This window comes from Choloepus didactylus, chromosome X, assembly GCF_015220235.1.
Source record: "Choloepus didactylus isolate mChoDid1 chromosome X, mChoDid1.pri, whole genome shotgun sequence".
Lineage (NCBI taxonomy): Eukaryota > Metazoa > Chordata > Mammalia > Pilosa > Megalonychidae > Choloepus > Choloepus didactylus.
Window position 1 is genome coordinate 55775245 of NC_051334.1, and position 24072 is coordinate 55799316.

At 40.6% G+C, this 24072-nt stretch overlaps 1 protein-coding gene and 1 pseudogene across 1 annotated transcript; one reads left to right on the plus strand and one right to left on the minus strand.

Annotated features, from left to right (window-relative positions):
* Positions 1-8015: 8015 nt before the first annotated feature.
* Positions 8016-8446, minus strand: LOC119523457 (cytochrome c oxidase subunit 7A-related protein, mitochondrial-like). The gene has a single exon (XM_037822246.1). It carries the CDS (start codon positions 8396-8398, stop codon positions 8054-8056), a length of 345 nt encoding a protein of 114 aa, XP_037678174.1. The 5' UTR covers positions 8399-8446; the 3' UTR covers positions 8016-8053.
* Positions 8447-16142: 7696 nt separating this feature from the next.
* LOC119523776 lies at positions 16143-16619 on the plus strand (annotated as a pseudogene).
* The last annotated feature ends 7453 nt before the right edge of the window (positions 16620-24072 follow it).

Sequence of the window (24072 nt, forward strand, 5' to 3'; positions counted from 1 at the left end):
TAAGGACCACACTCCCCTTTGTCTAGTTTATGGATGGATGAGTAGAAAAATGGAGGAAGAAACAAACAAACAAAGGCACCCAGTGTTCTTTTTTACTTTATTTGCTCTTTTTCACTTTAATTAGTATTCTTGTTATTTTTGTGTGCATGTTAATGAAGGTGTCAGGGATTGATTTTGGTGATTAATGCACAGCTATGTAATGGTACTGTGAACAATCAAATGTACGATTTGTTTTGTATGACTGCATTGTATGTGAATGTATCTCAATAAAATGAATAATTAAAAAAAATGGTTCAGCCACTCTGGAAGTCAGTCTGGCACTTTCTTAGAAAACTAGTTATAGAGTTACCCTTCGATCCATCGATTGTCCTTCTCGGTATATACCTGGAACATCTGAAAGCAGTGACAGGAACAGATTGCATGCCAATGTTCATAGCAGCATTACTCACAATTGCCAAGAGATGAAACAACCCAAATATCCTTCAAGAGATGAGTGGATAAATAAAATTTGGTATATACACATAATGCAATACTACATGGCAATAAGAAGGAACAATGTCATGAAACATATGTCAACATGGATGAACCTTGAAGACATAATGCTGAGCAAAATAATCCAGGCACAAAAAGGAGAGAAAAGAAAGATTAGAGCAGAAATAAATGAAATTGACAACAACAAAAATAGAGAGTTAACAAAACCAAATTTGGTTATTTGAAAAGATCAATGCAATTGGCATACCCTTAGCTAGACTGGCAAAGAAAAAAAGAGAGAATATGCAAATAAACATAAACAGAAATAGAGGGGGAACATTACTACTGACCCCACAAAAATAGAAAGGACATTCAGAGGATACTATGAAGAACTGTGTGCAAACAAACTAGACAACTTAGATGAAATAGATAAATTCCTAGAAATGCACAAACAACCTGCACTCTAGATAAAATAGAAGACCAACATACCAATTACAAGTAAGGAAATTGAATCAGTCATCAAAAACTTCCCAAAAAGGAAAAGCCCAGGACCAGATGGTTTCACAGGTGAATTCTACCAATCACTACAAGAAGAATTAATTCCAGTCTGGCTGAAACTCTTCAAAAAAATTGAAGACAAGGGATCACTACCTAACTCATTCTATGAGGCCATCATCACCCTAATATCAAAGTCAGATAAAGATACTACAAGAAAATAAAATTATAGACCAATTTCTCTTATGAATATAGATGCAAAAATCCTCAACAAAATACTTGTAAAATGAATCCAACAGCACATTAAAAGAATTATACACCATGATCAAGTGGGTTTTATCCCAGGTATGCAAGGGTTGTTCAACACAAGAAAGTCAATTAATGTAATAAACCATATGAACAGTACAAAGGGGAAAAAACACCTGATCATCTTGATTCACACAGAAAAGGCATTTGACAAACTCTAGCAGCATTTCTTGGTAAAACACTTAGAAAAATAGGAATAGAAAGAAACTTTGTCAACATGATAAAAAGCTAACAGTGTACTCAATTGTGAAAGATTGAAAGCTTTCCCTTTAAGATATGGAACAAGACTAGGATGCCCACAGTTGCTAATGCTATTCAACATTGTGCTAGAAATTCTACCCGGAGCAGTAGGCAAGAAAAAGAAATAAATGGTATCCAAATTGGAAAGGAAGAAATAAAACTCACTATTTGCAGATGACATGATCCAATTGTAGAAAGACCTGAAAAAATCTACAACAAAACTCCTAAAGCTAATAAATGCATTCAGCAAAGTGGTGGGATACAAGATCAACATGCAAAAATCACAATAGTGACTAAAAGAATCAAATATGAAGGAATAAGTTTAACCAAGGATGTAAAGGACTCATATACAGAAAACTATAAAACTTTGCTAAAAGAAATCAAAGAAGACCTAAATAAATGAAAGGATATTCTGTGTTCATGGACTGGAAGACTAAATATAGTTAAGATGTTAATTCCACCCAAATTGATTTACAGATTCAACACAATCCCAATCAAAATTCCAGTAGCCTACTTCACAGAAATGGAAAAGCCAATTATTAAACTTATGTAGAAGGTTAAGAGGCCCCAAATAGCCAAAGATATCTCAAAACAGAACAAGATTGGAAGTCTCACATTTCTTGACTTTAAAGCATATTACAAAGCTATAGTGGTCAAAAAAGCATGGTGCTGGAATAAGGATAGATATATTAATCAAAGGAATCTAACAGAGTTCAGAAACAGACCCTCACATCTATGGTCAATTGATTTTTTCACAAGGCTGCCAAGTCCACTCAATTGACAATGAATAGTCTCTTCAACATATAGTGCTGGGAGAAATGAATATCCATATGCAAAAGAATGAAAGAGGACCCCTATCTCACACCATATACAAAAATTAACTCAAAATGGATCAATGACCTAAATATAACATCCAGGACTATAAAACTCTTGGAAGAAACACAGAGAAGCATCTTCAAGATATTGTGGCAAGCAATGGTTTCTTAGACTTTACACCTAAAGCACAAGGAATGAAAGAAAAAAATAGGTAAACAGGATCACCTCAAAATTAAAAATTTGAGTATCAAAGGACTTTATCATAAAAGTAAAGTGACAACCCACTCAATAGGAGAAAATACTCAAAATCTACATATCCAATAAGGGTTTAATATCTAGAATATATAAAGAAACCCTAAAACTCCATAACAAAAAGACTAACAACCCAATTTAAAAACGGGCAAAAGAGTTGAATAGACATTTCTCCAAAGAGAAAATACAAATGGCTAAAAAGCACATGAAAAGATGTTCAGCATCACTAGTTATTAGGGAAATGCATATCAAAACCACAATGAGATATCATTTCACACCTTCTAGAATGGCTACTATTAAAACAAAGAGAAAACTACAAGCATTGGAGAGGATGTGGAGTAATAGGAATACTCATTCATTGCTGATGGGAAAGTAAAATTGCTGTGGAAGACAGTCTGACAATTTCTCAGGAAGCTAAGTATAGAACTACAATATGATCTGACAATCCTGCTAATAGATAAATACCCAAAATAACTGAAAGTGGGACTCAAACATATCTGCACACCTATGTTCACAGTGGCATTATTCACAGTTGCCAAAAGACTGAAGCAATCCAAGTGTCCTGTAACTGATGAATGGGTAAACAAAATGTGGTATATACATATGATGGAATATTATTCAACTGTAAGAAGGAATGAAGTCCTGATGCATGTGACAACATGGATGAAATTTTAGGATATTATGTTGAGTGAAATAAGCCAGACAGAAAAGGACAAATATTGTATGATCTTACTATTATGAATTAATTGTAGTAAGCAAACTCATTGAGTTAGAATCTAGAATATAGGTTACCAGGAGATATTGGGTTTAGAGAATGGGGAATTGATGTTCAAGTTGTACATAATTTCTACTTAGGCTGATGGTAAAGGTTAAAAATGAATGGGGTGATTGTAGCATATTATTGTAAGTGTAATCAACAGCACTGAATTGTATAGGTGAATGTGTTTAAAAGAGGAAACTTTAGGTTCTGCTCTCCGAATGGAGGAAAAAAAAAAGTTCACTCGGTAATGTTCATTCACATTAGTGAGACCATACAGTATTTGTCCTATTGTTTCTGGCTAATTGCACTCAACACAACATCCTCAAGGTTCATCCACATTGTTGCATGCTTCATGACTTTATTCTGTCTTACTGCTGTGTAACATTCCATCATATGTATGTACCACAGCTCATTTATTCACTCGTCCATTGATGGACATTTCAGCTGTTTCCATCTCTTGTCAAACATGAATAATGCTGCTATAAACATTGGTGTGCAAATGTCTGTTTGTGTCCATGCCTTCTGTTCCTCCAAATATATACCTAGTAATGGGATCGATGGATCATATGGCAATTCTATACTTAGCTTCTTGAGGAACTGCCAAACTGCCTTCCAGAGTGGTAGCAGCAATCTACATTCCCACCAACAGAGAAAAGTGTGCCTCTTTCTCCACATATTCTCCAGCACTTGTAATTGTCTGGTTTTCTTTGTTTTTTTTTTTTTTGTTTGTTTGTTTTTGTTTTTGTTTTTGATAATGATCCTTCTAGTAGGTGTGAGATGATATCTCACTTTGGTTTTGATTTGCATTTCCCTAATAGCCAGTGAAGTTGAACTTCTTTTCATATGTTTTTGATCCATTTTGTTTCCATTTTGGAAAAGTGTCTGCCCATGTCTTTTGCCCATTTTTAAATTGTGTTGTTTGTCCTTGTGTTGTTGAGCTGTAGGATCTCTTTATATACTCTGATATGTGATTTCCAAATATTGACTCTCATTGCATAGTCTGCCTTTTAACTTTCTGACAAAGTTGTTTGCTGCACAAAGTGTTCAGTTTTGAGGAGAGCCCATTTATCTATTTCTTCTTTTATTGCTTATGCTCTGGGTGTAAAGTCTAGGAAATCACCTTCTATCACCAGATCTTTAAGATATTTCCTACCTTTTTTTCTAAAACTTTTATGTTCTTAGCGCTGATGTTAAGGTGTTTAATCCACTTGGAGTTAATTTTTGTATAAGGTGTGAAGTAGGAGTCCTCTTTCATTCTTTTGGATATGGTTATCCCACTTTCCAAGCAACATTTATTGAAGAGGTTGCTCTGTTGCAGTTGCATTGACTTGACTTCCTTATCAAAGATCAATTTTCCATAGATGAGAGGGTCTATTTCTGAACACTCAATTCAATTCCATTGGTCAATATAGCCATCTTTATGCCATTAACATGCTGTTTTGACCACTGTAGCTTTGTAGTATGCTTTAAAGTCAGGTAGTGTGAGACCTCCCTCTTCATTCCTCTTTCTCAAGGTATTTTTGACTATTCAGGGCACCCTGCCCTTCCAACTAAATTTGGTTATCAGGTTTTCTATTTCTGCAAAGTAAGTTGCTGGGATTTTAATTGGTATTGCATTGAATCTTTAAGTCCCTTTAGGTAGAATTGACATCTTAACTATATTTAGTCTTCCAATCCATGAACACACTATGTCCTCCCATTTATTTAGGTCCTGTTTTATTTCTTTTAGGAATTTCTTGAAGTTTTCTGTGTAGAGGTCTTTTATGGCCTTGGTTAAATTTATTCCTAAATATTTGATTTTTCTGATTACTATTGTAAATGGAATTTTTTATTGATTTCCTCTTCATATTGCTGATTACTATTGTATAGAAACACTACTGATTTTTGTGAGATGATTTTGTATTCTGCCACTTTGCTGTACTCATTTGTTAGCTGTAGTAGCCTTGCTGTAGATTTTTCAGGATTTTCTACCGATAGGATCATGTCATCTTCAAACAGTGAAAGTTTTACTACTTCCTTTCCAATTTGGATGCCTTTTATTTCTTTTTCTTGCCCAATTGCTCTACCTAGAACTTCTGGCACAATGTAGAATAACATTGGTGACAGTGGACATCCTTGTCTTGCTCCTGATCTTAGAGGAAAAACTTTTATTCTTTCCCCATTGGGTATGATGTTAGCTGTGGGTTTTTCATATATTGCCTTTATCATACTGAGGAAGGTCCTGTCTATTCCTATCTTTCTGTGTGTTTTCATCAAGAAAGGATGTTGAATTTTGTCAAATGACTTTTCTGCCTCAATTGAGATAATCATGTGGTTTTTCCACTTTGATTTATTGATGTGGCATATTACATTAATTGATTTTCTTCTGTTGAACCAGCCTTGCACACCTGGAATAAATCCCACTTGGTCATGGGGTATAATTCTTTCAATGTGCTGCTGGATTCAATTTGCAAATATTTTGTTGAAGATTTTTGCATCTATATTCATTAACGAGATTGGTCAATAATTTTCTTTTCTTGTAGTATCTTTGTCTGACTTTGCTATTAGGGTGATGTCAGCTTCATAGGTTGACTTAGGTAGCTTTCCATACTCTTCAAATTTGTGAAGTGTTTGAGCAGGATTGGTTCTAATTCTTTCTTGAATACTTGATAGAATTCACATGTTTGATGCCATCTGGTCCTTTTCTTTTTGGGGGGCTTTATGATGACTGACTGTGATGGTTAGGTTCATGTGTCAACTTGGCCAGGTGATAGTACCCAGCTGTCTGGTCAAGCAAACACTGGCCTAACAATTGCTGCGAGGATGTTTGTGGCTGGTTAATAAACCAACAGGCTGGTTTAAATCATCAGTCAATTGGCTGCAGCTGTGACTGATGACTCACCAAAGGGCATGTCTTCCACAATGAGAGAATGCAATTGGCTGGATTTAATCCAATTAATCAGTTGAAGACTTACAAGCGAGACAGATAGAGGACCTTCACTTCTTCTTTGGCTGCCCAGTGAAGCATTTCCTGAGGAGTTCGTCGAAGTTGCCGGTTCATTTCCTGAGGAGTTCATCGAACACGTTCATTGAAGATCCCAGTTCATTTCCTGAGGAGTTCATCGAAGTTGCCAGTTTGTTTCCTGAGGAGTTCATCAGATATCTTCCTTGGAGTTGACAGTTTGTTGACTGCTCTACAGAATTTGGACTCGTGCATAGCCACAGTTGTGTGAGACACTTTTATAAATTTTATTGTCATAGATACCTCTCATTGATTCTGTTTCCCTAGAGTACCCTAACTAATACACTGACTCAATCTCTTTACTTGTGATTGGTTTGTTGAGGTTGTCTATTTTTTCTTGAGACAATGTTGTTTTTTTGTGCTTTTCTAGGGAGTTGTCCATTTAATCTAAGTTGTCTAGTTTATTAGCATATAGTTGCTCATAATATCCTCTCAGCAATCTCATTTATTTCTGCAGCATCAGTGGTTATGTCTCCTTTCCAATTTTTAATTATATTCATTTGCATTCTCCCTCCCTCCCTCCCCCCCCCCCCCAGATAAGTGTCCACTGAATTAATTGATTTTCTCAAAGAACCAATTTCTGGTTTTGTTAATTTTTTTTTTTTTTTTACCCAGTGTTCTTTTTTACTTCAATTGCTCTTTTCCACTCTAATTATTATTCTTGTTATTCCTGTGTGTGTGCCAATGAAGGTGTCAGGGATTGATTTAGGTGATGAATGTACAACCATGCAATGGCACTGCAAACAATCAAAAGCACGATCTGTTCCGTACGACTGCGTGGCATGTGAACATATCCCAACAAAATGAAGATTAAAAAAAAAAAAAAAAAAACCCACAGGTGCCAGCCTGCTACTGCCAAGGAACACTGTGAGTTTCCCAGAAGAGAAGGACAGCTAGGTTTCCCCTAAGGCAACCAAACCCCACCAGTCATAGGGTACCCCAGATAACAGCAGGTGAGGGATACCAGGAGAGCTTCTTCACCACACGGTTTCTTGGCCCCAGAGCTTGAGAGACACCCTGAAATAGACCCTAAGAATAATTTTAAAGGAGTTCCCTTAAATAGAAGCATAGTGCTGATCAAGGGCAAGGGTATCTGATCCATCTTTGGGTCCCTGGCACATTAACAGTGGGTGTTTTTGCACAAGAAGCCAACATCTGGAAAGAAGGACAGGATGAGTAGAACTCCTGATGATGTGGGTCAGAGGAAGCCCTGAGAACCAAGAATGACAGCCAGTGAGACTGACAAGAAGAGCACTAGGGACAAGGCCCAATTCCCAACCAGCCCCTCACATGGGCAGTCTCTGATGCTAAATTAAATAGTGATCCAATCCAGAAGATGTGCAGTCAAAATGTCAAAATAAATTTATCAAATCACTGGGACCAGACAGCATCAGAATTTCCAATCAATCAGTTGTTATTGCCCCAAGTATAACTTCTACCTATTGAAAATCAATGAGGCAGAAAGCGAGAGGTTTGCAAAGCTTCTGACCATAAGAAAGTTGGGAAGAACAAACCCCCACTTAAGGCAAGCCAGGGGAGCCGACCAGAGCCACACACATAACGGGGAGAGATAAGTATATAAATGAAAGCAGGTCAATGTTAAAAAGCCACTCCAACCTTCAAAACACCATCGACAAAACTTCACACCAAAGTCACATCAGATTAGGAGCAGGGGATATGCCAAGAAGCAAACCAAACTTCTGCAGCCTAACTCATTTGTTTTTCGGCTGTGAAGCCATGTAGAGGGCGATCAGGCAGTAGATGGTCCCTCCCAATGTCAGCACCATGGTGGTCCGGTAAAGCATTTGGTCAGGCAGGCCTCGTTTCAGATGGATGGGCACACCATCAGATTTCTGGAAAAACTTCTGCAGCTCTGGAACTTTGTTTTTCCCAGCATAATCATATGCAGTAGAAGCAGAGGTCAGTTTAGTTGGTGTAGCAAATATGATAGGCGGTGCTTCTGTGGCAACCACAGGCTTTAATCCCTGTGGACTATAAGCCTCCGAAGCCCACGCTCCAGCCAACTTCTGCGTGAAGCCACTGAACTTGTAGTACATGATGCCGGCGTTTTACTTCCCGCAGCGACTGCCTGAGCGACCGCCCCAGAAAAGCTGGTTTTGTTAATTTTTTTTCCATTGTTTTCATGTTCTCATTTTATTTTCTTTTCCAATTTTTGTTATTTTTTCCTTCTGTTTGCTTTGGGATTAGTTTGCTATTCTTTCTCTACTTACTCCAGGTGAACAGTAAATTCCTCAAATTTTCTCTTTCTGATTTTTTATTATGGGCATTTAGGGCAATAAATTTCCCTCTCTGCACTGCCTTTGCTGCATCCCATGAGTTTTGATATGTTGTGTTCTCATTGTCATTTGCCTCAAGATATTTACTAATTTATCTTGTAATTTCTTCCTTTACCCACTGGTTGTCTAAAAGTATGTTGTTTAGCCTCCATATATTTGTGAATTTTCAGACCTTCCACCTGTTATTGATTTCCAACTTCATTCCATTATGACCCAAGTGAGTGTTTTATATGATACCACTGTTTTAAAATTTATTGAGACTTCCTTTGTGACCCAACATGTGGTCTCTCTTAGAAAATGATCCATGAGCACTTGAGAAAAATGTGCATCCTACCATTGTGGGGTGTAGTGTTCTATTAATATCTGGTAAGTCTAGTTTATTTATTGTATTATTCAACATCTCTGTTTCCTTATTGGTCCTCTGTCTACATGTTTTATCCATTGATGATAGTGGTGTGTTGAAGACTCCAACTATTATTGTGGAGGTGTCTACTTTTTTCAGGGTTGTCAGTGTGTGCCTCATGTAGATTTGGGCACTCTGGCTCTGTGCATAAATATTTATGACTCATGTCTTCTTGATGAATTGTCCCTTTTATTAATATTAAGTGTCCTACTTTGTCTCATTTAATTGTTTAACTTTGAAGTCTAATATTTCACCTTTGAAGCCCAATATTTCTGACATTAGTATAGCTACCCCCCCCCATTTTCTGGTTGTTGTTTGCATGAAATATCTTTTTCCAACCTTCCACTGTCAACCTATTTTTGTCCTTGTGTCTAAATTGAGGCTTGAAGACAGCATATAGATGGGTCCTCTTTCTTAATCCATTCTTCCAGAGTATGTATTTTTATTGGGGAGTTTAGTCCATTAACATTTAATTTTATTACTGTAAAGGCAGTACTTTCTTCTACCATTTCGTCTTCTGGATTTCATATGCCATATCTTATTTTTTTTTGTTTTACCTTATACTCTTCTTAAGTCTTCATTTCTACACTCTTCTCTAAACCTCTCTCTCTTGTCTTTTCCTATCATCCTGTAGCACTCCCTTTAGTATTTCTTGAAGTGCAGGTCTGTTCTTCACAAACTCTCTCAGTGTCTTTTTACTTAAAATATTTAAAACTCTTCCTCATTTAGGTTTGCCAGATATAGAATTCTTGGTTGGCAGTTTTTCTCTTTCACTATCTTAAATTTATCATACTGCTATCTTCTTGCCTCCACAGTTTCTGCTGAAAAATCTGTACCTAGCCTTATTGATCTTCCCTTGTATGTGATGGATTGCTTTTCTCTTGCTGCTTTCAGAATTCTCTTTGTCTTTGACATTTGAAAGTCTGATTACTAAGTGTCTTTTTGAGTAGGCCTATTGGGGTTTATTCTTTTTGGGGTATGTTGTGCTTCTTGGAGCTGTAATTTTAAGTCTTTCATAAGAGTTGGAAAATTTCAGTGATTATTTCCTCCTCTTTTCCCTTCTCTTCTCCTTCTTGGACACCTATAATGTATATTTGTGTGCTTCATGTTGTCATTCATTTCCCTGAGACCCTGTTCATATTCTTCCATTCTTTTCCCATCAGTTCTTTTTTGTGTAGGATTTCAGATGTCTCATCCTCTAGTTCACTGATTCTTTCTTCTGGCTCTTCAAATCTGCTGTTGTATGTCTCCATTGCGTTTTTCATCTCTTTTATTGTGCCTTTCATTCCTGTAAGTTCTGCTAATTGTTTTTTCAGACCTTTGAGTGCTTCCTTATGTTTGCCCAGTGTCTTCTTTATATCCTTCATCTCTTTTGCTATATCTTCCCTCAACTCAATTTGATTTCTGATGTGATTTGAGCATCTTTAGTTAGTTCTTTCAAGTACTGTATCTCATTTGAAAAGTTAGCTTGTTCTTTTTTCTGGGCCATATCTTAGTTTTTCCTAGTGTGGCTTGTAAGTTTTTCTGGTGTCTAGGCATCTGATTTTCTTGATTAGTTTATTCTGCAGGTCATTTTCACTTTTTTACCTAGAGTTTTCTTGTTGGTTGGCATTGTTCTATATCTCTTGTCATTCAGTTCAACTTATTATAGACTTCTAGCATAGATGGTGTTTAATTTCTCAGAATTTTTCAGCTCTTTTTATTCTGGTTTTTGCCCTATCTATATGGACACTGTTTTTTCTTTGAGAAGTGTCTACCCAGATATGATTGACCCCAGATTTTCCCAGACCAGACATGCCCAGGTCTCAATAGCAGGGTGAAATCAGTATAAAGTTTCCCTGAGGATGAGACCCAGCAGGTTGTTAGACTTTCCTGTATGAACTCGAGACTCTTTGCTTTCCTATCCTACCCAGCAGGTGGCACTTGTCTACCAGCTGCTCCCCAGCACTCTCCTCTGGTATAAAGAGTTGCAGTGCCTTTAATTCTCGGCAGAACCTGCCACTTCCAGGGGCATAGTTAAAGCAAGCTTAAGCTGTTTCTGTTTTTTTTCCCCAGCCCCTGGAGACTGAGTTCTTTGACAATGGGCTGCCACTTGAGCTGGGCCCTGCCCTCCCCCCCTCTTTTCTTGTGGAAGTTATGCACTTTATGGAAACATCTCCTACACTTGACTCCTAACTTTGTCTCTTAAACCTATCTTAACTCCACCCTTGCCTGGGTCAAAATGACAATTTAAAATGCCTGAGGCTTTCCCTAATGATCTACTTAGAAATTTTTGAGAGAGAGAGAGAGAGAAGGAAATGCCCTTTTCAGAGCCAGTTCCCAGCCCCCAAGTTTGCCAGTCAAGAGCTGGAGTTGGTTCCCAGCTCTCTGTGGCCCCTCTTGGGTCACAGCCCTTTTCCAGTATTCTGAACTCATTCAACTCCACAAGTCTCTGTTTTTTTGTTGTTGTTGTTATCCCTGCCTCCTCTCTTCTGGGATTAAAACTGCAATCAGAGCTTGGGTGAGCTGCCTTCTTTTTCTGTCAGTTAAGACTACTTAAAGATATACCCTTTAGGGAATTATCTCTTTCACCTGGCTGGTTACTCTCAGCCATACCTTAATTCTACCCTGGCCTTGGGAAGTGCTGAAACCTGAGAATGTCTGCAGCTCTAATGGGCTATGAAAACGTAAGAAAATTAAAATAAAAAATAAAAAATAATGGAGAGAAAGAAAAAAAGAAAACCCTTTTCATAGCTTGATGCCAGTATCCTGGTTCACCAATCAAGAGCTAGAGATAGTACCTGGCTCCATATGACCCTTTTTCTCAGGGCTCAGCCTCTTTCCAGTATTCTGAGTTCTTCCAAATCCAAAAGCCTCTGTTTTGTTTTGTTTTGATTTGTTAGCCTTGCTGCCTCTCTGCCAGGGTGAAACCTCTGGTTCCTTTCATGCTTGCTTTTTGTTTATCTGTGCTCAGCACTTTTATTCAGCAGTCTGAATTTGTTAATTAATTCTCCAGTTAGAGCTTGGTTAAGCCACCCTTCTTGCTCCCAGCAGAAACTACTTGTTTTTCCCTCAGGGAACCAGCTCCAAGAGATCCTGCCATGCCAGTGGGGCAGGGGTGCCAGCCTCCATGGACTGGGTGACTCACAGGTCTTCATTGCTATCTCAGCTGATCCACCCATTCCAGACTGGTGTACAATGTGTATCTGGTCAAAGGAGCCCATGAAACAGCTATTCCAGATAGTTTCTGGCTATTTACCAGCTTCCCTAGAGGAGTAACTAAATTCCACACCTCACCACTCCACAATCTCACCCCACTGATCTATCTTTACTTTCTGTAGTTAGTTTCATGAAAACAAAAATTTCCACTTTCAAAATATAAACTTACAGGACACAGATATGCATTTTCAAACTACAGATGCCCCTTCCATGGGATTCCGATATGTCCAATTCTCATGCCCTCGCCCCCCTCCCCTTCCTTGTGAATCTGGGCTTTACAGATTCCTACCACAGGTGCCCCCACAGTGTTTGGAGACTCAGGCCAAAAGGGACAAGGAAATGGACCTACCACCCATATAAATGGCACCCTTATGGGAGGGGGGGCCCATGGGTTCCCAGGCTTGAGAAAGGAGATGTAACCCCACTTACATTGGCAGGGGCAAAAGTGCAGCTCTTGCCCAAATTCTTGGCCTGGGCCACCCCATCTGAGTTGGGCAGGTCCAGAAGCACAGCAGTGTCTCCCTGCCTCACCAGTCACTTTACCTTGGCCAGACCCAGGCCCAAGGCTCCTCTGGTTATCACCACTACCAAGCCCTGCAAAGAGGCACATGGTTAGATGCTTCACTTTCCAGACCAGTCCTACCTTCCAACTGCTCCTTCTCCAGGCTTCTAGTCACCGCTGCTTTGTGACCCAAGTGTGTGCCTCCTCCTCTCACCAATGGGACCATGGGTGTATCCACGTGTTGACCTTCATTTCCTGAGCCAAATCACCAGATAACCAGGCTTAGATGAGCAGGACCCTTTCTTCCAACACCACTTTCGTCCCATGAGTGGCACAGCTGCACCAACCAGCCAAGAAAGCAGCAGGAACAAAGACCAGTCTACCTTCACACTCTGCAGCCATGTTGTGTGGAACCTCCTCACAGCCAGGTCTGCAGGGATGCTTACTGATTGACCAAGGGGTATGGGAGGGGCAGAGGGGAGCCATGGGGCAGAGCCCAGGAGGCATGCCTTCTGGTGAGGGAGAGGTTGGGGCCTCTGCCTGCTGCCTTGGAACCTTAGTGAGTGGTCAAGTTCCTGCAGGGTGTTGATACTGGACAAATGTGAGGTTCTCTGCAAAATGCCCATAATAATCAGTCTATGACACAAGGGTTTCAAAAGGAGAAAGGGTTTATTGCAAGGCACAGCAAGAAGGGTATGTCCTAAGGGCCTCAATATCCATCTCCCAGAGTCTAAGTATTTCAGGGTTTTTCTGGCTTCCAATAAGGAGAGATGGAGTTGTTACAGTACAATAACAAGTATAAGCCACTACAACTTACAGATGTAAACGAATTGAGCTAGGTTAGAACTAAACAATCCAATACAATAACAAGTCAGTGGTTAGGTCTGGGCTGTCTCAATTTCCTTAATTAAAATTATGCGGTTGTCTTTGTGATTACAGGACTCTAAAGTTGTAAAACAGGATAAGGGGGTATAAGGCAGAGCCTTTCAAGAGGTTTTTACAATTTGGAATTCAGTGGGTTTTGGTAATCTCAGGTATTTCCTTTTGGCTATTCTATAATATACTGGAAAGTAAGGAAAAGGCACCTATATAATGAGTCATAATAATTACTGATTAATTTTTAACTGCTCTGTTACAACCCCTCCTCATTTGATCATTCTCTCAATCTTGAGGGATATCTGAGAAATGACTGCTCTGATTTCTTCATGCTGAAAAGGGATGTAAATATTATGGGGTAGAGGAATGAAACTGGTTGTTGTTTCTGGAGTGATTGGTATCTCTGGGTTTCAGGACTTATCTGGCATAGGAATCCAGATGATTTAAGTTTCTGAAAAATATACTTAATAAGTAAATTGGAAATTATAGGTTTAAATAAAAGGAGTAGAAGGATTATGATTAGATGAAGTATAACTATGTTATATTTGGGAAATAACTTTCTAATTGATTTTTAGATATAACTCAGGGAATTCCTTAGGTTTTTCTGGAACAGTGTTGTCAATATCTGGCTAACCTGCATAAGAATAACCTCTGGAATGACCTCCCAATTCTATTTGCAATCTCTTAGCCACTGAAACTTTATTTTATTTATTTTGATCATCAATCCTTTGCTAATCCCAGGGTGCCAGGGATGCCACACCTGGACATAATGTCCCATGTGTGGGTGGGGGGGGGGGGGAGACAGTGAGTCTATTTGCAGAGTTCGGCTTAGAGAAAGACCACATTCGAGTAGCATGGAGTTTTTCAGGGGGTGTCCCTTAGGCATTGCATCATTAGAGAAATAAGTTTAATAAGTGCAAGTCTCAAGATCAAGGACATGGCTTAATAGCATATTTCTTTTTACTAGGCAGGGCTCATAGATTTCAGGGTTTATTTTCATAGATCTCCCTGTTATAAGTTTAAATGAGGATGATTTCTGTTTCAAAACGGAGTGCATCTAAGATTTAGACCTTGCAAATTTCTTTCATTACAATTTTAGTAAATTAGGAGCCCTCATTACTTGGGAGAATAGCAGAAATTCCCCAGGTGGGGAAGTTTAAAATTCCATGCTTTCTTTCCCCAGTCCCTCAAGGGACCTTGCAAATACTTTTCCATTTTATGCCCAAAGCACTCGGAAATGCATCAGGGAATTACATTAACCTGTATAGAATACCAACATCTCATTTCCTATTCTAGGGTCCATGTCAAATAAAGCTGAATTAGTTTGCACAAACAAACTGACTGGACAGGTTAAGTCAGATAGTGTGCAATAGTTTAAATGTTGTACAAAATATCTCTCTCCTTCTTTGGTCTCTCATAGAAGTTTTAAAATACAGTTAAATCACTCTTTACAAGGACTTCCAGGAAGATGGTGGTATAGGAAAGGCAGAGCGAATTTCTCCTCTATGGAAAAAACTAGAGAGAAGGCAGAACATGTCCAGGACAGCCATTCCAGGGTACAAATGGCCAGAGAAAGACCTCTACAATACATAGTGGGGACTTGGATGAAAAAGCAGAGAAATTATGTCTGAAAGAAAAGGGTGAGTTTCTTCAACCAGGACTGCTGCCAGGGTCTGGTAGTGGAAGATGGCCACTGGGCAGGGAAGGGAGCAGCTCTCCACTCCCACACACCCAACTCAGCAATTATCTGGGGAGATAATCCTCCTCAGCCCTTCAGACAGGAGCTCACATGAGGGAACTCAGAGGACAGGGAACCTGTCTTGAACCCATTTAATCTTTCTCCATGGAAGTTTACTGTGTGCACATGTGACCCTGAGATAAGCAAAGGTGCCACATGGAGGCAACAAGAGCCCCTAATGCACCCCAGAGGCTCACGGGCACATAGCAAGTAGGTACTGGGGCACATTTGAGCTGAAGGGTGTGATCCACAGCCCCACAACCTGGGAGTGAGCCACCTTTAGAAGCGTGGGAACCACCAGAGACAACGTGCCCTTAAGCAGACTCGCTGTCAAACTGCACGGGGCCGCCCACCACCCCCAAGTTGGCATTCCCAGATGCACATGGAGAATTGGTGTGCTGATTGGATTTCCGCCTAGATTGGACCTCACCCAGCACACAGCAGCAATCAGAGAAAAGCGGGCTTGAGGGGAAGAGGTGACCCTTGAGGGGAAGAGGAAGCCTTCGCCGACTTCCGATTGTCGTCGTCGCCACTGCCGCTGCAGCAGCTGCTGCTGAAGCTGCTGGCGGAGGCCAGAGGATCGGGCGGCGGCGGCGGCGGCTGAGAGGGCGGCAGCGGGAGCGGAACGGGACAAGGGAGCGAGGGGGAGCGAGCGTAAAAGGAACATAGCGCGGTCCAGCTGCTCCCGCTGTTCGGCCCTCCTGGGGAGCCGGAGCAGCCGGGGCCGCAGCTGCAGCCGCCCGCCGCCTGCCCGCCGGACAAAGCCGGAGAGCCTGCGCCCAGAGCCATGTCCTTGTCCGCCGGCAGCGACCAACAGCCCAGCCAGAGTAGCGCCATCCCCACCCGGGGATGCCCAGCAGCGAGGCAGTGCAGCTACCTCGTGACTATTGCACCACCCCCGGGGGAACGCTCTTCTCCACCACGCCGGGAGGAACCCGAATCATTTATGATAGAAAGTTTCTGTTGGATCGTGGCAATTCTCCGATGGCTCAGACCCCGCCCTGCCACCTGCCCAATATCCCAGGAGTGACTAGCCCTGGCAGCTTAGTCGAAGACTCCAAAGTAGAAGTAAACAATTTAAACAACTTGAACAATCACTCACGGCAGGAAGCATGCAGGGATGATACTCAGTTTGAGATGGACATCTGACTTCCTGCAAGGATCAAAGGAAGTGCAGCAACATTGACCCCTGTGCACCTGATTTGGCCAATAGAATCAACATTGAAAAGACAGAAGAGGCAGTACCAGCTGTCTTCCTTGCAGTTGCCACCTCCTCCCCCTCCCCCTCCCCGGTGCCAAATGATGAGAGGAGCTTCATGTGATCGTATCCTCTCCTTGTTTCTTGTTCTGCTTCCCAGTTAGACAGATTAGATTGAAGTCCCTTAGCATACTTCTGTAGAACTAAGGAGCCCACAGAGGAAACAGTTATATTCTGGCTTCCCTGGTCATTTTTCTATTGAGACCCTCCACCCACCCAATTTTTAGTTTGTTTTTGTCTCAAATCATATTGACAACCTACCAATAACTACCTGACTGGGAAATTGGGAAGGGATACAGAAGTTCAATGGGTTCAGCATTATTCATGATCCTTACCCTCTGTCTCACCTCCCTGTATCCCACTTGTGGTTCAGGCCTGCAGGAGACTTTAAAACTATGGAAGGAAATGACAAACAAAAGGACAGCTGCTTTCCTTCTGACCTTGGGGTGTTTGTCCGTGGGGACAGAGCACAGTCTGTGCAGCTCTGGTAGCATTACTCCGACAGTTTCAAGGTCTGCTTCGCCTCCTTCCTCTGGGAGGACTGTCTTGTGGCATTAGCATTATCGTTCATCTTCCCATTTCTTAGCGCATTTGTGCAAAAAAATTTAGACTCTCTACATCAGAGGGAAGCCCTTAGTAACCAACTATTCTTTCCTCTTCCCCCATTCCTCTCTGCTTGTATCTGATTACTTGCAGAGTCCTCTTGTACTTGGAAATATCCAGGTGATTTTTCTCTGCTCCCAGAGCAGGTCTATACCAAGTATAATAGAGGCACTTTGACCTCCAGCTGGTGGATAAGGCCTGAGATAGTGTTGTGCCAGATAATGCTTAAGAATGTCCTCTGAAGAGCATGGAACCATCTGAGTACCCAGTCTCAGCAGTTGCTGTTTCACAATCTAATGGGCAAGGGGATATTTATTGCCTTGGATTGCAGTTTCTTATGTTTTGAATTTGAAGTTGACTTTCAGATTTTTTTTTCCTTTGTGGACCTGCTTTGTTTGGCTGCTGGGATAGATACGCATGGGCTTATAAACATGTTCTCTCCAGTTTTCTTACCCTCCTCATTGTTCTCTGAATTCTCCCCTTCTCCCCCTCCCCTTCCTTTCCTTTCTTTTTCTCAGCCAACCCAGTTTTCAAATTCACATCAAAGGTACCTCAAGTGTTGGAATCTGTTATCTGTCACTCCTCTTATCTGAGGAGTGACCTTTTATTTTTAAAATGACTACAGACCTATTTTTAGATATGTTTTCAGTGCAGTTCTGAACAGCAACTTTTTAATTAAATGTCTTCCAGTGTTAGGGAGGTGAGAAATGTCTGTGGAAGAGTCTGTTGTTCTGGCTTACCAGCCTTTGTCTCCCATCCCTTAGGAGCGCTCTCCTTCCCCTCTAGTTTTGAGTGTGCATGTTTGGAGTTAGTAGTGGGTGGTTTCTAAAACTGGACTATCCTTCCTGGCTGTGGGCCCATCAGGAAAGCCTCATGCTTTTCTCACCACTTTGGTTTTTCATTCTCCATCTTCCTCACTCCATTCTCCTGTGACTGTCATTGGCACAGTAATCTCAGAAGAGTGACTTTCCTCATAGAAAGACACATCCATCCCCTCATAAGAGAGACTAATGAGGTAGCCACTGGTTGTTAGGTTCGGAGCTGTTCAGGAATCCATGAAACGCAGCAAGTCAAAGCATAGAGTTTATTTAGAGGAGGAAAGCGGGTGGGAGCCGGTGAGAGAGAAGGAAAGAAAATGGCTCCAGCTCTCTATCTGAGAGCAGCACTTTTTAAAGAAAAAAAAAACCACGTTGGGATGGGGGTGTTCAGGGGAGAAGGGCGTCTGCTGAGTGCATCCTGTGCCTCAATTGGGTGGGTGTCTGTCAACTTCTAGGCTGATAGGTTGTTAGGATTCTAGCCCATTATTCTTCTCAGAAAAGCAGCTGTGTTATCTATCTAGGGAGAGCAGGCCTTTTCAATTGTTCATCTTTTTGGACATATCTGACCCTGCTTTTACCCACCTTTTGGGGTTGGGGCGCCACAGTGGTGGGGACAGCCTTAAACAGCCTTCATTCTTTAGTTTATGGGGTGCCTGTTTTCTGTGAGATAACCTGCGGGGGCCTCTAGGTTAGAAACTCCTTCTACATGTTAGTTCCTTTCTTTCTGGGATCTAACACTGGTGTCCTGGGAGTGTTGAATTTGGTGCCCCGAATGCTCTTACTAAGAGATCAGATCCCGGGATGAGAGTAACAGGCCAATTGGTTAAGCAAAAAAGCTGTTTGTTTTTTCTTTTGAACTATGAAAAGAACTTATTTGTGAATACATTTTAGACAGAAGGAAGAAGGATATCTGAGGAACTCTGTTGTGCTTTCTGCTACAAAATGTGAGTAGTTCAAAGAGTGAAACCCTTTTGTAATGGTTGATGTCTCTCAGGAATAAGCTGCATCTGCAGTGTTTTGGGGATGCTTTGATTCCCAAAATTTGATGACCAGAAAAGCATTTTTGTTTGTTTGTTTTTTTAATATATCCCTGTTCTGATTTTAATTAAACTCCCAATTTCGCTTTACTCGGGGAGAATTTTAAGTTGTACTGTAATTTGCATAAGAAGCTTGCTCACTTGGGGAGCTTGATTCCTTGGGAATGAAGTTTTCATTCTTCAAAAAAAAAAAAAAAACTGAAGGGGAGATTAAGTCATTCCCAGATAAACAAAAGTTGAGGGAGTTTGTCACCACTAGACCAGCCTTCCAACATATGCTACAGTGTTTCCAGGTTTGAAGGAAAGGACACTACGCAATAAATTAAAGCTACATGAAGAAATAAAGATCTCTGGTAAGGTTAACAACATGGATAAATGAAAATGTTAGCCCTGTTTTACTTTTGGCTTGTAATTCCACACTCCACTTTTTGCTTTCTACAGGATCTAAAAAGCAAATGCATAAAATGTAATGATAAATCAGTGTTTTTGGACTCCTACTGTATAAACATGCGATTTGTGACAAGGGCCGCATAAGGTGGGGGGAGCAGAGGGGTATAAGAACATTGTTCATGGGTACCATTGAAGTTAAGTTGGTTTCTAAGAAAATAAGAGTGTCATAGATACAGGTTGCTAAATTTAAGCCCCATAGTAACTACAAAGGAAATACCAGAGAATATGCAAGCTCATAGAGACAGAAATTAGAGTACAGTTTGCCAGGGCTGAGTTGAGCAGGGGGAATGGGGAGGTAAGTTTTCTTGGTGGGGAGATGAAATGTTTTGTAATGGAAGGTGTTGAGGGTACCTCAACAGTATAAATATGAGTCATCACACTGAATGATATGCTTGGGGAGTGGCTAAAATGGGAAAATTTACATTGTATATATGTTCCCACAATTAAAAAAAAAAAAGAGCAGCTAAAGAGAATGACAATTAAATGCAATACAGAATCCTGGATGGGATCTAATAATGGAGGAGAAAAGTCTCAAAAGGACACTTTTGGGATATATGAAAAAATTGGAGTATAGACTGTAAGCTTTAATGACAATGTAAAATTACTTGAACTTGATAACTGCACTTAAGGCGGTTATCCAAGTTCTTTGTTCTTAGGAAATGTACATGGCAGAATTAAGTGTTCAAGGAACATGATGTATACCACCTACACTCAAGTGTTCAGAAAATGGATTGATAAATAGACAGACATACAGATAGATAGATGGATTGACAGTTTGATGGATAGATAGAATGATACACAAATGTGGCAAAATGTTAAAAATTGGTGGCTCTGGGTATCTAGGGGTTTAGGGATATGTTCAAGTTATCTGTATAAGGTCTGTATTATTTTAGTAACAGTCCTGTAAGCTTGAAAGTATTTCAAAATAAAAAGTTCCCACCCTTTCCCCCAAATGAGGAGACACACAGTCCCAAGAGTCATTTTATCCATCATTGTTCATATAAATTACTCCTCAAATTTAGTCATAATCCCACTTACATTCTCCTACTTAAGGACTAAATTGTAAAGTTAGCCTTCAACAACCACTTGCATATAATTAAAAATGGGAAGGTCAGAGAAAATGGAAATGGCTAGCACGTGGAAATAAAGACATATATATGTATATAACAAGCAAAAATAAAATACACATTTTTTGTAATTGGTCATGAGGGCATAATTGACATCTATGGTTTCTTTCTTCCATTATCCATTCTGTATTCTCCCTGCCTTCAGCCAGAACTTCAGATGATTTAGGTTTTTACCTTGCGGAGTGACCCAGAATTTCATTCCTGAAGATTCTGAGCCCGCAGACATCCTGTCTGTTTTTGGTTGCTGTAGTTCTCCATTAACCTTTATTGGACACGGAAATACTAAGAGGTGACCCAGATAATGCCCTGGTTGCAGTCATAGTCCTCCTTGCCTCCACTGTGTAGCAGCATCTGAATTTCCCCTTGGTAATTTAGGATCAATTGCTCCAGCCAGTAGACTAACTCTACCCCCTGCCCCATGCACATTTTTTTTTTTTTTTTTTTTTTTTGCCTGTGGTTTCAATGACATAAGGAGCCTAAAATGACCCAAATGTCTCATCTTCCAATTTGGTGGAACTATTGCTGTGTCCCCTGGTGGAAGCATTCCTCCCCACCTTGTGGACTGAGATCTCCAAACTGACAGAGTTCAATGTTTCCAAAATGGGAAGGAAAAAATTCTGTGAGTGGGTTATTAGGTGTAATAGTGAGAGTAGTGACTCCTCCTACTACTCTTTAATTCATTCCAGGATCCAGGTTTTCTGGCTATGGGAGAGACAGCACCATAGAGTGGCCCCTGATTCAAAATATATGCTACATTGTATAAAGTAGAATCCCATCCTGTCAGGGTGTTGTTTCCCAGCTGTTGAGCTTTGAATCGTGTGCCCCACCAAAGACATAATCTTAATCTGGGATCCCGTAGGTGTGAACCCATTTGTAAAAAGGACTTTTCGAAGATGTTACTATTAGTTAAGTTGTGGCCAAATGGAATCAGGGTGGGTCTTAATCTGTATTACTGGAGGCCTAATAAAGAAAGGAAATTCAGATGCATTCATAGGAACCAGAAACTAGAAGCCAGCCAGAAGACATAGAAGTCAGAAGTCAGAAAAAGCCACATGAGTAGAGCATGAAGCAGACTGCCATGTGACGGAGGATTGCCATCAACAGAATGCCACTGACTTCAGGAGAAAGTATGGCCTTGCCAACATCTTGATTTGGGCATTTCTGACCTCTAAAACCATAAGCCAATAAATTCTTGTTGTTTATGCCAACCCATTGTGTGATATTTCTCTTAGCAGCTCTGGCAAACTAATACACCAACTGATGTCATAACTGTGTCATCAGTAAGTCATTCCACCTTTCAATTAGGCCAGTTGCTCCCATATGATTGGGTATGTGGTAAGACCAGTTGATCCCATAGTTATGAGTCCATTGCTGCACTTTGCTGTGAAATGAGATCATGAATCAGATGCAAGGATGTGCAGAATGCTATGATGGTGGATAAGACATTCTGTGAGTCTAGAGATGGTAGTGCTGGCACAAGCATTGTGAACAGGGAAGGGAAAACTCTAAGCATAAAATGTATCTATTCATGTGAGGTCAAATCTCTGCCCCCTTCATGATGGAACTGGTTCAATGTAATCAACTTGCCACCAGGTGGCTGGCTGGTCCCTACAGGGAATAGTGCCATACTGGGGACTCAGTTTTGGTCTCTGCTGTTGGCAGATTAGGCATTCAGCAGTAGCAGTAGCATTAGCCATGTCATCCCTGGTAATGGAAGTGCATGTTGTTAAGCCCAGGCATAGCTTCTATCCCTGACACCATAACCCTTTGTTCATGGGCCCATTGAGCAAACACTGGGTGGCTAGGGAAAGAGGCTGACTGATGTCCAGAGAGCACATTTTGTTCACCTGGTTATTAAGAGTCTCCTTGGCAGTAGGTGGGCATTCTTACGGGATACAATTTTCTTCACTGCGTCCATTCAGAGGGGTCCATCCACATAAATCTTACCCAGAATTCTTTGTCACCAATCTTCCGATCCTATTCCTTTAAAATCCCTAATCACACGTCAGTGTGGTCACACATCTGGCCATCTCTCCCTTCAGATATAGTGGACAACTAAATATACTGCTCTATGTTCTGTCCACTGGAGAGGGTTTTCCTTCACCACTGTCATTCAGGGTCACTTTTGAGTGGGGCGGTAATGCTTCATCTGTCCACTTTTGGATGATACTAGCCTATCATGCAAATCCATCTATAGACAAGGCTTGAGCATTTTCTTCCTCGGTTAACTGGTCATAAGGAACACCCCACGACTCAAGAGGCATGGATTGAAGGAGAGGAGGAAATACAACAGGAGTTGGTGTCAAAAGAATCTGAGCCACCTGCTCATGCAAACTTACTTAAACTTCTGGACTTGCCTGACTTGGTCGCTTATATACCATTTTCATTTGATAAAAGATTGCAGCTGCGCATGCCTAAATTTATGACTATGTGGATCAGACAGGTCCCAGTTCATGATGGGACTCTCAGGCTGCAGGGTTACTTGATGTCTCATGGCTAGGCATTCAGTCTGACAAGACCCAAGAGTAATCCAGAAGCTGTTTCTCAAAAGGAGAATAGTTATCTGCAGAAGAGGCCACAGACCTGCTCTAAAATCCTAGAAGCCTGTGCTGTGATTCTCTCATTGGTGTTTTCCAGATGCTCCATACAGTATTCTTATTTGTTACAGACACTTCAAGTATCATTGGGTCTGTTGTATCATAAGGTCCAAGTGGCAGAGCAACCTGTACTGCCATCTGAACTTCACAGATTTCTCTTGTTCTGGTCCCATTCAAAACTGGAATCCTTGTGGACAACTCTGTAGATGAATTTGAAGTAACACACTCAAATGTTGCCTCCAAAATTCAAAAAGCCCTACGAAGGGTTGTGCATCTTTTTCTGTTGTAGTAGGTGTGAGATGCAGTAACTTGTCTTTTACATTGGAGGGATGAATTCTGCAGACCATTTAACTCCTAGAAACTTCATTAAGGTGACAGGCCCCTGAAGTTTTGTGGGGTGTATGTTCCACCTTCTCATGCTTATTAAAGCATCTAAAGCACTTGTTACTTCCTGCTCACAAAATCCACTCAACATGTCATCAATGTAGTAGTGCAGGGTGTTTTTTATTTTAACTTTAGTTTGAAATAATTTCAAACTTACAGGACAGTAACAAAAACAACACAAACCCCATATAAATAACCCCAACATACCCCTATCACCCCAGATACCCAGATCCCCCAATATTAACATTTTGCCACATTTGCTGTATCATTCTTCCTATCCCTATCAGTCTCTATTTAGCAATCTATTTTCTGAAAACTTGAGTTTAAGTTGTATATATTATCTGCCTTGAATATTTAATACTATCATGTACTTTTCTTAAGAACAAGAGCTTCACTTATGTAATCACCTGAAGTGCAGTTATCCAGCTGAAGAAATATAACAT